General features: G+C 35.3%; 1 protein-coding gene and 1 pseudogene across 1 annotated transcript; one reads left to right on the top strand and one right to left on the bottom strand.

Annotated features, from left to right (window-relative positions):
• The first annotated feature begins 137 nt into the window (after window positions 1-137).
• On the top strand, window positions 138-1,257 carry LOC110421472 (glucan endo-1,3-beta-glucosidase-like; annotated as a pseudogene).
• A 1,751-nt stretch (window positions 1,258-3,008) lies between these two features.
• Window positions 3,009-6,834, bottom strand: LOC110421883 (Sec14p-like phosphatidylinositol transfer family protein). Its single transcript, XM_021435595.1, has 7 exons — window positions 6,559-6,834; window positions 6,201-6,318; window positions 5,807-5,895; window positions 5,656-5,702; window positions 5,464-5,552; window positions 4,736-4,869; window positions 3,009-4,177 (listed from the first exon to the last, which is right to left on the bottom strand). The coding sequence occupies exons 1-7, from the start codon at window positions 6,652-6,654 to the stop codon at window positions 3,512-3,514; spliced, it is 1,239 nt and encodes a 412-aa protein (XP_021291270.1). The 5' UTR covers window positions 6,655-6,834; the 3' UTR covers window positions 3,009-3,511.
• Between the last annotated feature and the right edge of the window lie 8,752 nt (window positions 6,835-15,586).

Raw genomic sequence — 15,586 nt, forward strand, 5'->3', positions numbered from 1 at the left:
CTTCCTTTTCAACCCCTCAGCTTACATATAAAGGGATTTTTTGGGTTCAGACTACACCACATTATATTTCTTTTATGTTTCTTCCATATCTTACTTTTTTTATATTCTGTTTATGTTGATTAGACAATCTGGAGAAGATGGCCCCCGCATTTGCAATGCGTTTCATGATCTTTGCAATTCTTGCTTTTCACCCTTTTAACAGTCTTTGGTGAGTAAGTTTTCTCGTTATTCTCTGTGGTATTATATTTTCTTCCTACATTCCACTGAGATATCTTCGTTTTTCTTTTTCAGGTGGTGATACTGGCATCAACTACGGAAGAAATGGAGACAATCTGCCTTCTCCAAGGCGGGTAAATTGATTTCATCTCTAGAGAAATGAACAACAAAATCTCATTGATACGTGTTCACGATGCCAACCTGGAAATCTTAGAGGCATTGAGTGGAACAAATCTGGTGGTGACCATAGGGGTCCCAAATAAGGCAATTGCCTATGTAGCATCGAGCCAAGAAGCTGCAGATAAGTGGTTCCAAGACCACATTGTCACATACATCCGAAAAGGTGTTAGGTTCCGTCATCTCTGCGTAGGCAACGAAGCCATCCCAAGTACTGTTGTTGCATCTTATGTCCTGGGAGCCATAACAAATCTCCATGAGTCAATTAGGAAGGAAAGGATAGATTACATATTTGTCACGACTGCTGTTGGAAGCAGTGTCTTAGGAGCCTCATACCCTCCTTCCCAGGGCCAATTTGCTCCTGCGGTAGCCCAGATAATGACCCATCTGACTTGCTTTCTACATAGCATCGGCTCACCACTTCTGATCAATGTGTACCCTTTCTTTGCCCTTGCCTCGGAGCCCAACCATATTCCGTTAGACTATGCTTTGTTCCAGTCTCAAACGCCTGTCATCATCGACGGGAACTTAGCGTACTATAATCTATTTGATGCCATGGTTGACCCCTTTTTAGCAGCAATGGTGAGGGCAGTTGGAAGGGAGGATGTCAAAGTTGTTGTGTCCGAGACGGGCTGGCCAACAGCAGGTCTTGCTCCCTAGTCAAGCATAGAAAACGCAAGAATTTACAACAGCAAACTGAGGGAACATGTTATTAGAGTAGGGAGAACACCAAGAAAGGCTGACATGAATATGGAGGTTTACATCTTTGAAATGTTCAATGAGAACCTCGTGGCTGAGGGAGTGAAGAGAAATTTTGGGTCCTTTTATCCTGACTTCGGAGAAGTATATCCATTGTGGCATTGATTGTAACTTGATGAATGGGCTCTGAATTCACCGACTACATATAATATGTAGTTCTTGAATTTGACTTGCTAAACTTTTGGAGTAGAAATCTGAATAATTTTTATTATTATAGTTACAAATCATTTGTATACAAAAATACAAAACTAGACTGAATTAGGCCTATAAATGTTCGTAGCATTACATTAGGCTCAAAATACACATTTAATCAAAACAAACAAATCTAAATATATACATGGTAATACCTATATTTTAACAAGACTTTCTAATTAATTAAGTTTATTTTTACATTACAAGAAATGAGATAGCTAGCAAGCGCATCAGGCCTTTGCCAGTTCAATGGCCAAATCTGAAACCTGGTCTATGGAAAAGGAAATTTACTTTGTATGCAAGAAATTCCATAAATAAGAAAAAGACAACGAAATTATTTTGGCCTGCTAGCATTAAAATATTTTTTATATATGAATTAATGGGCTGCAGTTCTGGATGTAGGAAAATGCTGGATTTGCTTCAGACCCATAAGGATTGGGCTGCTTCACCGCCATAGCCTAAGAGGAATGTTGAAATTTTTAACCCACATAAACCCTGATACTAGTACAGAGTTCTTCACCTACTTATTAAGTTCAGATTTTCAAGTTAGATAGGTTTACTAAGATGGTATCTAAATCCTTTTGAAGTATTCAGTCGTAGAACATTTTTATAGTAATTATTCAATGTGGGTGCTAGCTTGACTTCGAAATTTAATGAATTTGTATTTTTGTGAATGTCTTTAACTTTTTCAGCATAGTGATTCTTTAGCTTCACTTATATGGAAAAGAAATCAAGATGGGAGGACAGTGCAGGATCAAGCAAGAAAATCAAGAAGCACATCAATGGCTTCATTTGTCAATGAATTATTGTTTTTGTCTCTGGCTATTTGATCTGAAAAAAAAAATAATGGAAATACAAAGCAAGGTGCCAACAAGAACAGGGAAACGACATGAATGCTGGTTAAGAACAATGGCAATTCAGGCATTGAAATAAAAACAGAAGAACGAATGAGTGTGAAGTTGAAAAAGATAAATCCACCTAACAATGAGAAAACAGAGAATGTGAAATCTCAAATCTCTCTGAATCTGGAAACAGTCCTTTTTAGGAGCAGAGACTAAACAGAGGGAGCATCACACTGCTCAGTAAATAAAATCCATGACAATCCCATTCCCAGGAAATGCCCCTAAAAGCCAAACGAAAGGGACACTTTCAAACTCGCAAACAACAACGAATAAACTCCAAACACGCAGTGACCCATTTGTCGTCCACTTCCATAGCCCATTTGTCAGGGTAAATTTACGAATTACAGCCCCCCTCCCAAAAAATTTTTCAGATTCCAAACGCAAAATGAGTTTCTCCCTACGTCACCTCGGTAGCACATGACCTTGAGTCCTTAACGACATCTCTTACACGACAAAGCTCCCATCTCCCCCCATTCACATCTCGCACCATAACATCAAGTCTCTCTTCTGCTTTTTCATTTTTTACAGTTCCCAATGGCCAATGCAAAGAAACCCTTGTCAAATTTTTTTCTCTTCCTTCATCTGCACAAGTAAAGAATCAGAAGCCCTTTGTTTTTGAGTTTGACTTCTCATAACAGCATAAAACGACACATATTCCGACCCAACTCTGCTAACGTTGAAACCAATGCTTAAACAAATAATATGAGATGTGAACAGGTTTATAACGATCCAAATAGAAGATTCAAAAATCAAATGGTTTTTCCTTATTTTATTTATTCATCCCAAAGCCAAAAGTCCATACATAAACAAAGTCATAGATTCTCCACCTTCCCAAAACTCAAAAACAAAATATAGTGCTTCTTTTCAACACTTTGGTTCTCTTCTTGGTACAATGATTTCCAATGCAATGTTCGACGTTTCGACCACGCTGTCTTCTTCCCATGCTTTGCTTCTCCTCCAAATACACGAAACCGCCGACTTTAAACACTTTCCCAGGCCACAATCCTCAAAATCTTTGACATGGTGCACGATATTTCACATCCCACCTCGCACGTAGTCTCCCTCAATAAATTCACTTTCTCCTCCTCGTGTTCATTAAATTAATAATCATACGAGTGGCAGCATGAACATGAGATAAACAAATAATTAATCAAATTATTATTAGTAATTTAGTAGTGTTCTTTAACACTTGAAGTCAATGTAAATATAGCAGCTCTATGTACTCTTCCTCTCTCTTTTGTTTTTTGGGATTTTGTTATCTGCGTCTAGAACCGTTGCGATGCTGACATGTGGCGACGTTTGACGATGGAAATGAGGCCGCCTAATGGGGGCCGCATCATTGACCTGTAGATCATCTCATCGTACGGCCTCCTGTAGAACTTCAAAAAGGGCAAGAACGATTCTCGAGACTTTTCTGTCTTGGTGCTCACGTTGCAATCCCTTCGGAAAAACATGGCAGGTGATTGGAGGAAAGATGGCCGTGGTGTCCGGGGATGGTTGGCTTGGAGGGACTCGCTGGCTTTGCTGCGCTGCGGTAGAGGTGTAGATGGGAACAAGCTCTTCCTCATGCTGATGTTGCCACGCGGCGTCCTGGCAGCCGGCGATGCGAACGAGAGGGACCTGGCGTTGAGCGGGGAGATCAATGCCGGGCCAAAGGGGGAGGGGCTCGTTGGTCCAACTTTGGATACTGACGTGTCAGTCAAGGTGAGATACCAAGGCTTGAGGGAGTCGAAATGATGTGATACGGTGAAGGAGAATCTGGAGGAAGAGCATGAACCAATCTTGGCCGTCGATTTGATTGACGAGGGGTCAAACCGGAGAGACGAAGCTCTTGGGTACGATGCAAAGTCGTTAAACTCTAACGATTCTTCAAAATCTAGTGATGATACCACCATCGTAGCAGTTGATAACTCCACAAACGGACGAACACCCTATAAAAATCACATCAGCAATACACGATGTTAAATCATAACCTCATTTAATTTAACCCGAATAATAATAGAATTTGAATAAATATTATATTACCGTAATGGTTAACGGCTAATTAGACCTTATAACATGATTTGACCCATATATATAGTTATGATTGCCACAATCATTCAACCTTTAATACATTTCAATTAGTATGTAAAACAAAATCATAATCACTCTCTTTATCGCATAATGAAACCATTAAAAGAAGATAATGTTTAATTTTACACTAGACTTGGACCTAATTATTCTAGACTTGTCAAGTTTTTCAAAGGCATGAAGGCCTAACTTACTGAACTCTACAATTTGCTAATAGTCACATAATTTCAAAATCATCCACGTCCGAGATGGCATAGAAGGCCCACCCAGAGAAAAGAAGTGCACAAGATTTGACTAAAGCTTGATGATGGAAACAGAAGCATTGCAGGTTCATTTTTTCCTGTTCCGGTTTGAAGATCAAAAAGTGTTGTACACAACAAGGACTAGCAAGTAAGGAGCAGAGAGAGTTTTAAAATCACCTTCCAAATGTAAGAAAAGAGGGAAGGTGGGTCGATGACAAAAGCCTTGTAAAGTCGTCCGGGGTAGTACTCGGCCACAATTTTCAGTGCTGCCAGCAATGAGTTCATAAAAGCCGATGCTGATCTGAAAAAGCCTGTCAAACAAAACCCATTGTGAAAATGATCCCCCTAGGAGAAATTAAATAAATTAATTCAAATTTCTTTTGATCTCTTTTTCTTATTATTGTTATTATTATAATTAAAACATTAAAGCCTGACATTTGCAGAGGATTATGAGATAAAGCTCTAAAAAGTAGAATCTTGGGTACTTCTGGCTTTGATGATCGTTTAAAAAAACACAAAAGAGGATTTAAGGAAGTCCCAGTCTCCACTGCTAGAAATTGACCAATTCTGGAGAAAGATTAGTAATAATTTTAAACAACTCCAATTCCCGATAATACCCCTGCATATCCCTACGAACAATGAAGATTGATTTTGACACTTAAAGGGGCACTCCGGACATTATCTGAAGGTTGTCTCAGAACCTGCCGGTGATTCGACATATCTGCCTATCCTTGGGTTTTTTTATTTCCGCTCCCATTTATGACTCTAGGCAGCTGCCCGCTTTTCGCAGCGTGCAATGTCGCAGAACTCAAAATGACTCAAAAATAACACGATGTTCAAAGCTTTGTGGAGTTTTTCATTGGAGTTTGGAAGGGTAATGGAGTCATTTGGACTGTGAAACTTACTCGCATCGAAGAGTAGAACAAATTGTTCGACGTTTTTGGGCATGGTTCCTATAGCAACCTCCAATGTGAAAACCAGCAAACGAGTAAACCTAAAAATATGACAAAGAAAAAAACAAGATAATAAAAAGTTCAGATCTTGTTTCCGTTAGTTAACAAGCGAAACAGGACAAGGATTTGTGTTTAATTACTCACAGTTTCTGAGAGTGGAACTTTTGGTAATCTTGTTTGATCCTGAAAATCTGTAATAAGGACAATATACGATAACTGAGTTCCCCATGCTTCAACTCTCGAGAAAAGCTTAGAGGGAAAAAAAATGGGAGTTGAAACTTGAGATGAGATTTACCATGACAGGTCTGGACTCTTCGTCATGTCCAGCTACATAAGCAACTCCCTCAGCTAGTTCAGCTGAGAACTCATCTGCTATCAAATTTTCTGCACATGTCCAAAAGAAGAAGGGAAATTAATGTCATACAAAAACAAAAAGAAAAAAATCCAAGAAAAAGAAACAAAGAACCCTTTGAGTAAGTGGCTTTAATCATTAGAGAGTATATACTTTTAACGTTCAAATTGAAATGAAAAAGCAAGATTCTTTCATATATAAGAAACAAAAAGAAAAAGAAGAAGCGCATAAAAAGAGAAGAATTTATAGAAGCTAGGCAAAGCTTTTGGAGAAGAAGAAGCTAAAGCTAGAAACTATCAGGAACAAGAAGAACACATTGGTACCAATAACTACTCACCAGTGCCGATACTCTCTCTCCAAGAAAGACAAGCTCGTAAGTGCTTAGCAGCCTTCTTCACATTATCACCTTTTGCTCTCAAAAACCTCTCAACGCAAGCATAGTTGCAGAACTTCTCCTGTTGGGAAGAAACAAAATAATCACATCAGAATTGAAAAGCCCCCAGCTAGGAATCTTATTTCACAAGTACGAGAAAATGATTAGCCTTTTTTTTTTTTCTCTCTTATGAAAGCATTGATGACTGGTCTTAGCAGTTGAAGCACAACATGCACAAGAAATAAGTAAAACTTAAAAGAAAAACCCTCCGTCATAATTGTTTTGTTTGTGACAGAGAGATCTGTAAGCTGAAAAAACCTACCTGTTTCACTGTCAATGGAGACTGTTTCCTAACAAGTTGAAGAACAGCTTCAACTCTTTCGTCCACTTTCTGATCTCTCAACTCTTTCTTCCCCATTTCGAGAAACCGAAAAAGAAATTTAACTCAAAACTCACCGATAACTGATCTCTCTCTCTCTCTGTAATAACAAAGAAACACCAATATTCCAAACTTGTCCTTCACGCAACCATTAAAAACTTACACAAAAGAGAAGAATATATAAAAGGAGAAAGAGAGAGAGGGAAGAGGTGTTCAAAACTAGAAACGTCGAATAATGGGAGTATAGAGCACAGAGACTCCTATATATAGCGAAGTGACGGCTAATAACGCCGTTATATGGACCCGTACCAAAGAAAATATTTTTCAAACGTATGTTCAACGTCAACAGTGCTTTTTATTAGTCAATGCCAAAACGCATTATTTTGTCGAGTGGGATTGCGATTCCTAACGGAATACGCCGTGCCCCCCACCCCATGGCCAACCAATCGTTATGTTGTCATTATTCCGCTCCCCCTTTTCTTTAAGCTTTTAAAGACTAGTAGAGACTTGCATTTAATTTCACTACTACACTTCCAAAATAGCTTCATTTCAGGTACCTCCAAGAGCCATTACTGTTGTACAAAGCTCATTTATGGGAACTGGACTCTAATGTGAAAGGCTGCCACTGCAAATGTAAGAAAGCATAACCACATATAATTGCATGAAAACCAAAGAAAGTCGTACTGTGTGGCTGTCTGATCCTAATCTTAAATCTGATCATCACGTTAATTTGTTTAACTATGTCTTATGTTTACATGCTTATTACCTCACGGTCAATCAAATATAACTTCTCCTTCAATTTTATTTCCTTTTCATTATAATTTACATCGCTTGGTTGATCACAGTACAGCAGAGTGAATTTTCAGCAAAAAAAGGTGGTCAAAGGTGCCCACCGAAGTGTACTTTGAGTAAAATTCTTAAACTAGGACAGTGGCATTCAGCCCTTGCAAGTTTTACGAATGATTTTAATGTATATGGTAATATTGAAAACTACTGCCTTACGAGATTAACATTTACCAAAGGCCAAAGATTCATACATGAAACTATAGCAATCCATGATTTAAAACTTACTCAAAATAAAAGAATCGGAAGGAACAGAGAGATACTGTTTTAAGGCATCTTCATAATTGTGAAGACAATATTGCAGGGATACGTATGAAGTCATTTTAACCTCTGCAGACCAAAGACATAATTAGGTATGCTGAAGAGTCCAAGGGGAAGTGGAGACCCGCGAACGGATATTTCGGGATATAATAACACTTGGAAAATGGGGAAGCAACACTAAAACACTATTTTCGTGTACTTTGGGTTGGAGTTTACTTACTTCACTCTGCTTCTTGTTGCCAGAAAACTGTGTCTTTTCCCCCTTTTTGCCGTGAAACAGCAAATTTTGTCTACATATTACTGTATACGTATTTTATCATGCCGTGAAGGTTGAAACCCCAATATTTTTTTCCTTCATTTTTTTTTTTTGGTTTTTTCTTTCATTTTCCTCTTTTCCCTTGTTGGGCTTGTACTAAATCTTTGCTTCCATATGCCGAGATTCTCACCACAATTTTCTTCTCATCCCTTGTTTTGCTTTATATGACATGCAAAATGTTACTATGAACAATACAAAACCCTTTTATGTGCATCGTGAGATTCTCATCCCTTAGTCCCTCACTCCTTTTATAGATAATATCAAGATCAAACTAAGTTATGTAGTATAATATATTTTATCTTACAAGTTGTACGTAATTAAGCACTGACCCATGCATGCAAGCCATATAATTCAATGCAGCAAATTTAATTATTAAAAAAATAAAAGAAAAAAAACTTGAAGATCAATGTCATTGCATTTCTAATGTTTGAAGTGGCATAAAACACTGCATATTATAACGCAAACACATAGTCCCACAAAGTCAAAACATTGATATTTGTCGTCCCCAAATACCAAAAATGAAAGAGAAAAATAAAAAAAGGAAAGTCCTAAGTCCGTTGTTGTTACGCCGGAGACTTTTCCACAGTTAGAAAGGACCAAAATGTCCCAACATTCTCCACGTGTAAAGTTTTTTTAAATGAAAAATAAATTAATCTCCCATAGTACATGAATTTATTACTACTCCATTTCAACGGTTTTCTTTTTTTATTGCCCTCTGTTCAATAATAAAATAGTGGAAAAGAGGTTTGCCTAATTTCGAAAGCCAAAGTCAAAACTCGAATAGGAGCTCAAATCATCTGAGCAAATCCCATTCTGGTTCAGAGGAGGTGACAAACAATATCCTTTGCATTAATGCTATGTTGGCCTTTTTCATATTGGTCCAATTAATGGTAGTACGTTGTTATTTTCCTATGACAATCAAGTTTCTGCAACAATCTGAACTGAATGAATAATGCCTGACATGCCCAGTTTATACCCTAATAATCTTTTGCATATTTTTCGTATTTATTCACCCGATAATTCTCCACATACTCAAAATGACTCAAGCAAATTATTAAACATAAATTACAGTACTATACATATATACTTTATGTATGCATAAACAGCTTTAAGAAAAATTGATGGATGGCTGGATAATCTAACTCAGCAATGCAAATGGCTGCATAGCGCGTTGGAGTATAGCGAAATAAGGAAAAGGAAATACTCGTCTTAACCCATTAAAAAAATGCATAAAAGGTAAAAATAAAGGGGAAGGTTTTTTGGGGGTTTGGGTAAATAAAGGTTAAACATGGCCCAAACCCAAGTACAGGGTGGTAAATTGGGTTTCCCAAAGTTAAAGTGGGAGTAAGCTTTATCGTTCTTATTAAATAACAATAGAAAAGATGGTATTTAGTGAAAGATTTGTTTCATTTGTCCCCATTCAAATATGTGGTAGATTCCCCTCTTTATCCAAGCACAAGCACTATATTTCTTTATTTCCAACCCCCTTCCTTTGTTCTCCTCAATCTCTCTCTTCCTCTAAATTAAAGTAGAGATTTGTTTGATATTTGCCAACTGTGTGTCAGATTGGATAATTGGGGGCATAAGATGATGACTTTTCGGATATCAATTTCTTTTCTTTTATTGCTGGCTAACATCCAATCCCCCCCATGTGGCCCAAGTGTCCTAAAGTTGTTTTTCCTTAGTTCACCTACCCTTATAAAAAAAAAAAAAAGAAAAGAAAAGAACAGAAAACCCCACTCCCTTTTGGTATGTGGATTTTGATTTTGATTTCAAATTTTGAACACACCATCCTCCCTCCTTCTTAGCTCTTCTTCTACATTATGCTGTTCACACCCCACAAAACCATCAATCCCTTTCTAACCCATAAAACATTTTTATCATGTCTTAATCATTGCTTTTTAAATTCAAAATAGTGATCATAGTGCCTTCCTCTCTGGCGTATATTCTCTCTTTCTCTTTCTCTAATTTAATAAAAACAAATTAAGCTGATAAATGAAGGGTATTGGGTTTAATTTCTTTTTCTTTTTTTTTTTCCTTTCAAGTTGGCAAATTGACTAAGATGCGGCCGGGCTGCCTGTCTTGTTTTGATGACGCTTGTTTTGGACAAAACTAGGTTAAGGGATCTTGTCTCTTTTCAAAACTAGGCCCTAATAAGTAACAAGTTTGCAGCAACGAAACAAGTGTTCCTTTTTTAATTTGGTACGGGTTTTCTAGGGTTTTGAGAATCCATTGCAATGCTAGCTCACATATGAATACGTGAAACTTGGAGAGGGGGGGAAGATGCATATATACCTACTAATGAATCTATGCTTTGACTAACAATATAGTTTCCAGTTAACATGCCCAAATGCCAATGCTCATTTTGGAGTAAGTTAAAAATATGTTAAAAAAATGGCTTACCTAGCCTGACCTTATGCATTTTATCACATTTGAACAACTCTTAACCTCATTCAAATGTTAAAACAATTAGTAGTATTTTTTTAATCTTCATACCAAACTCTTTGGAAAATGGCTGCTGATTAATCCTCGCAGGGAAGCAATCAGTCAGCTGGAAAAAGTTGATAATTGTTGTTTCACCTTACACCATCCAATGATCACATATTCAAAACACAAGGAACAAGCCAAAGATATACTTCAGAAATTTAAACTATATATACATATCTCAACAATTTTCATAACCTTCACTAACTAATAAATAGTATCTATTTAATGAAAGACAAAGGATTCTTTTAAAAAATACTCCTCATACACAAATTGTTTTTGAAAATAATACTCTTTATAATTTTAACTATTTTTAACCAAAAAAATTAATTTTGAACAAAATTATCTTTAATAAAACTAATCCATATATTTAGATATACACCTCAAACTAACTCATATACTTGAACTTTTCTTGTCAGACCATTCATCTCTAAAGTATTCATTATCAGAAAAAAAAACTTTTAAACAGTTTAAACATTTTTGAGTAGTTTTTGATATACGAAAAAAAACTTTTGAGCATTTTTAAGTACTTTGGAGTGCTTTTTGATACATGAAAAAACCATTTGAGCATTCTTTGCCAAGTAAGCATATGTTGTTAAATGGAATATTGTGCATTGTTTAAAGTTGTTGATTTTGTTAAATAGTATTCAATAGTTTTGATGGTTTTTAGGAATTGTGTAATAAATTTGTGAGTATTACGTGACTAGTTTTTAAGTATCATATGATTAATTTTTAGATATTATATGACTGCTTGATATGCATTACGTAACTGATTGATAAGCATTACGTGATTGGTTAGTAAGCCATTGTGTAACTAGTTTTTAGGCATTGTGTGACTTAGGGATTATCTAAAAATTAGTCACGTAATATTTAAAAATTAGTCTATGTAATACCTAAAACCAGTCACGTAATATCTAAAAATTAGAGACGCAATGATTAAATCATGCAATGCCTAAAAACCAATCTCACAATATCTAAAAACCAATGACATAATTCCTAAAAATCAATAATGCAATACCTAATAACTAATTGATTTGCTTGCTCGTAGTCCGGTTTAAGTTGTCAAAGTTATACAGTATTTTAATTTACAAATATGTCTGATTAATTTCGATCCTGCAATTTTAAGATTGTATGAATAAACCAATAAATTCAAGAACTTAAAATATATATCTTGATGTTATCTTTATTTTTTGAAATGACGAGAAAGAGCTGGATGTCGAGATAGATAGTATTAACAAGAGAGAGAAATTGAGATTTAATTTTAAAATTTTTAGTTAGATGACGGAGATAGAGAAAATTAAAACTATTTTAATTTATCTGAAATTATTTAAAAGATATTATTGTCGAATCATGTCAAAAATTAAATAAAAATAATTAAAATTATAATGAATGATATTTTTAATTTGAGTTTAAGAAAAAAGTTCTTTTTTGCAATTTTTTCAAATAGAAAGAGAAATATAATATTATGAATTTTTTTCCTTACAAAATATATAGTTTTTCTCCACCTAAATGCATGAAGAAAAGTGAAAGTGAGAGATCATGATGTTGAAAATTTGTTAACGTTGGAAAAAAGCACGATCGTGAGGTGTCAACTATCAAGTTGCCAAAGACAAAGGGTGTAGCCAGGGGGGAGCATTTCATCGTTCCTTGTGAGGAACAGTTAAAAAGGAAAGACAGGGTTAGATACAGCTTTTATGTTTTTCATGATGAATAACACACTTCCCATTGTGGGCTAGTAATGTGTTGACCACACAGCTCACGAACAATTCTCGCATGGTGTAGGGGACCCATGGCTTTGTGGCTGCACCCATGGCCCCGCCATTGAACAAAAGTTGGTTGCGCCTGGCCCTGATCACCAGCCATGCTCTCACTCACTCACCTCTTTTGGGATCAAAATCATACATCTTTGGAAGACCTTTTCACTAGACAAAGCCTCAATAGAAGCATTTATACCCTTACAAAAAGAAAAGATAAAAAAGAAAATCCACAAGCATACGAGGTGATGACTGCTGAGTTATAGCTTTCACCATCACTATCCAAGGTACTATAATTCTCATTGACACATGCAATTTTGAATTTTCAAACTTATATACATAGGCTATATTTAATCTAAATTAAGATAAAATTTATTATTTTAATCCACTAACGACACCTCTAATTACTGATATTTGCAAATAATCTGTTATTAAATATATGAAAATTGAATACCTACTATCTTTATATGTTTATTTAATCGAATAATTTTGCATTTTGTTACATCCACAATATTACATACACATGATATACAACTTATTCATAAACTAATGTATAGAATAATAATCGAAAATATAGTTTAAATATCCAAAATTCATTTCGTGTAGGTCAAATTTCTTGTTTGTCTAAAATTAATAATTAGCAAAATATTTACCAAATGTGGCAAGGGAAAGGAAAAAGTAGCGCAGCAAAGAAATCTGAACAGAAGAAAGAGAAATCTCAACAGCGAAAGAAGAGACAGGTGAAGATATGCAAGTTAGCCCACGAAGCCAAAAGTTCTTTCAGTTAGTGTATTATTTTGCGAGTTAATTACGATGCAAATGCATGCATCTTGAATCCCTTTGTTCGGCTTCATTTTTGTTAAACCAAAGCTTTAAATTAATTTTCCTATATTCAGTGGACCTTTTTGGAAGGTGTTAACGTTGAGAAGCAGCCCAACTATAAAACATGCAGGGACTAGAAATGGAAAAGTAGAGTGGTGGTTGACTGTGCTTTAAACTAATGGCATGATTAATTAAAGTAATAAAAGCAAGTAAGGAAGAATGATTGTGGTTTATAATTAAGCAAATCTTTGCGGCCAATCCAATGAGATGACAATTCAAGTAAAAGCAGTGCTAATAATCATATACTTTATCTTTTAAGCTTTAACCTTTTTTTGTGAAGATAATATATTGAAATGATGACATGATTAGACCAGGAATTGGTTCCATTATAGCAAGTGATTAGACATCTAGTGCTGAATGTTAATTTATTTATTTTTAATTCTTGTGCATGCATGCATGCACATGTACGAGTGACACTGTGTGTAGTGCATGCATGTGTTTTAGCTATGTTGTTATTGTCTAAAAATCAAATCATTAATAGCTTGACATATTGTAAGATCACCCAAATCTGGGGTACATTAGCTGCTACTATATCTTTTAGTGACCTTATTGTTGAGATGAACAATCTACTTGAACTTATCCTCGTTGGTTAAGTATTATCTTTTCTTAATTATATATATATATATATATATAGTTTGGTGTAAAAGGACCCTAAGAGCTAGCTAGGATTAATCAATCACGAGATTTCCCAACAAAGAAATCAATCACGGGATTCTTCCCCTTTAATTTGGGCGTTGACTCTATTTCCATGCTCCATCTCTTACACCATCAGTCAAATTTTATATTATGATCATAATATTTCCCTTTATATTGTTTTATATACATGTGAAGGTTTATATTAAATATGTTTTGATTGTTTCCTGCACCGCACGTTTAATTCATGAGATTAAAAAAACAATAAAATATATAATTATTTAGTGAGAATAAAAATTAAAAAAATAGTTATTTGTAATTTAGTTGATAGATGAAATGTAATAAGAGCATTCTATTAAAACATTTAATTGGTTGAATTTATGAGTGAGAATATTACATAAAGATTAAATTAAAAATACCATTTTATCTTTTAATGAAAAAATATTACCCCTATGGCTAAGGTCTTCAGCTCCTTCATTTGATGGTTCTGAGAGCTTTAAACATGATCCACAACCACAAAAAAAAAAAAAAAAAAAGAGCAGTGTAACGACTAGATTGGGGTACCATAGCACGGCCTAATTTGATCCCCGACACTCCGTAGGACCAAATTGACAGTTATATTTGATTGCTGCTGAAGATTCCGACGACGAAATGATGTGATGGAGATACTCTGGTATCTCTTGGAATTTGGGCAATTGTAGAAATTAAAAAAAAAGAAGATAAAATTGCCACATAAACCTTTGATTTTATTCTCGATGTACTAGATTTGGCTATGTTCATGAAAATTCTATGCCAATAAACATACCGTCAGGTAGCATTAAAGTTATTCTATAGCAACAATGATTGTTAATAATTTACTTACCACCTAAAAAATACTGGTTAAGTAGGCGTCAAAAACAATGTTAGGTGTAACTGATGTTTGTTCAGAAACCTGATTCTCATGGACTGCAGGATTTTTGTATTCTTTTCAGTTGGACTGACTGACCAGTGACCACTGGGTGACTGGGTCCTAGGTCCGTCAGGGCCAATAGCTTCAGCCCATCTATCATGACCTGAGCTTTAGCCTGTCAAATTAGTACAAAACCCCATCTACTTGCCTGTTATTAATCACTGTATGGCTCCAAACAGCTCTCATTGATGCCCCATCGCATTTGTTTGTCCTTTTCTCTCTCCTATGATTTTGCCCCCTTTAATAATTCAACCATCCCATTGATTTCCCAGTTGAAACTATCTTGTACTTGTATATATTTTTTTAATCATAATATTTAGATTTTATGTCTTTGCTACAAAGTAGTTCTGTGAATGTGGACATGAGCCTACTGAAATATTATCATTACCTTTTTTTTTTAAATTTTTAGAAAAATAAATTTTTATTTATTTATTATTAAATTAAATACTTTAGTGCTATTATAATTGCACTTTTAATTCTCAATGAGCATTTTGAAAAAAAAAACCAAAACTCATAAATTCTTCACTGTTTTTGGAGCTGGGCCAGCCTTCCCTTGTCTCGACAGCCGGGAGCCCAAAGAGACCTACACTTTAGAATTTGAAACCCATTGTAAATCATGGGCAATTGGGCCCAAGGAAAGCCTAGCTTTTAACAGTAATCCATTGTAAAAAATAAAAATAAATATTCCCCAGCCCATTTGGACCTTTGTATAAATGATTAATTTGTGATATCCCATTTTTATATCCCAATCATGATTAAAATTACTCAACTTTAATAAATTATTTCCATTACGTTTTGAGAAAGTTACATTACATTATTTAAGCTCAAAAAATTTATTGGAGTAGTGGC

The sequence above is a fragment of the Theobroma umbraticum genome, unplaced genomic scaffold, assembly GCF_002168275.2.
Source record: "Theobroma umbraticum cultivar Fairchild unplaced genomic scaffold, ASM216827v3 scaffold_130.0, whole genome shotgun sequence".
NCBI lineage: Eukaryota > Viridiplantae > Streptophyta > Magnoliopsida > Malvales > Malvaceae > Theobroma > Theobroma umbraticum.

Excerpts from the sequence above, each read along its gene's own strand:
- LOC110421883 (XM_021435595.1), bottom strand. The coding sequence starts at position 6,654 with ATGGGGAAGAAAGAGTTGAGAGATCAGAAAGTGGACGAAAGAGTTGAA. Across the intron at positions 5,896-6,200 it reads GAGAGAGAGTATCGGCACTG|AAAATTTGATAGCAGATGAG; the intron begins GTGAGTAGTTAT and ends GGACATGTGCAG. Across the intron at positions 5,703-5,806 it reads AAGAGTCCAGACCTGTCATG|ATTTTCAGGATCAAACAAGA; the intron begins GTAAATCTCATC and ends TCCTTATTACAG.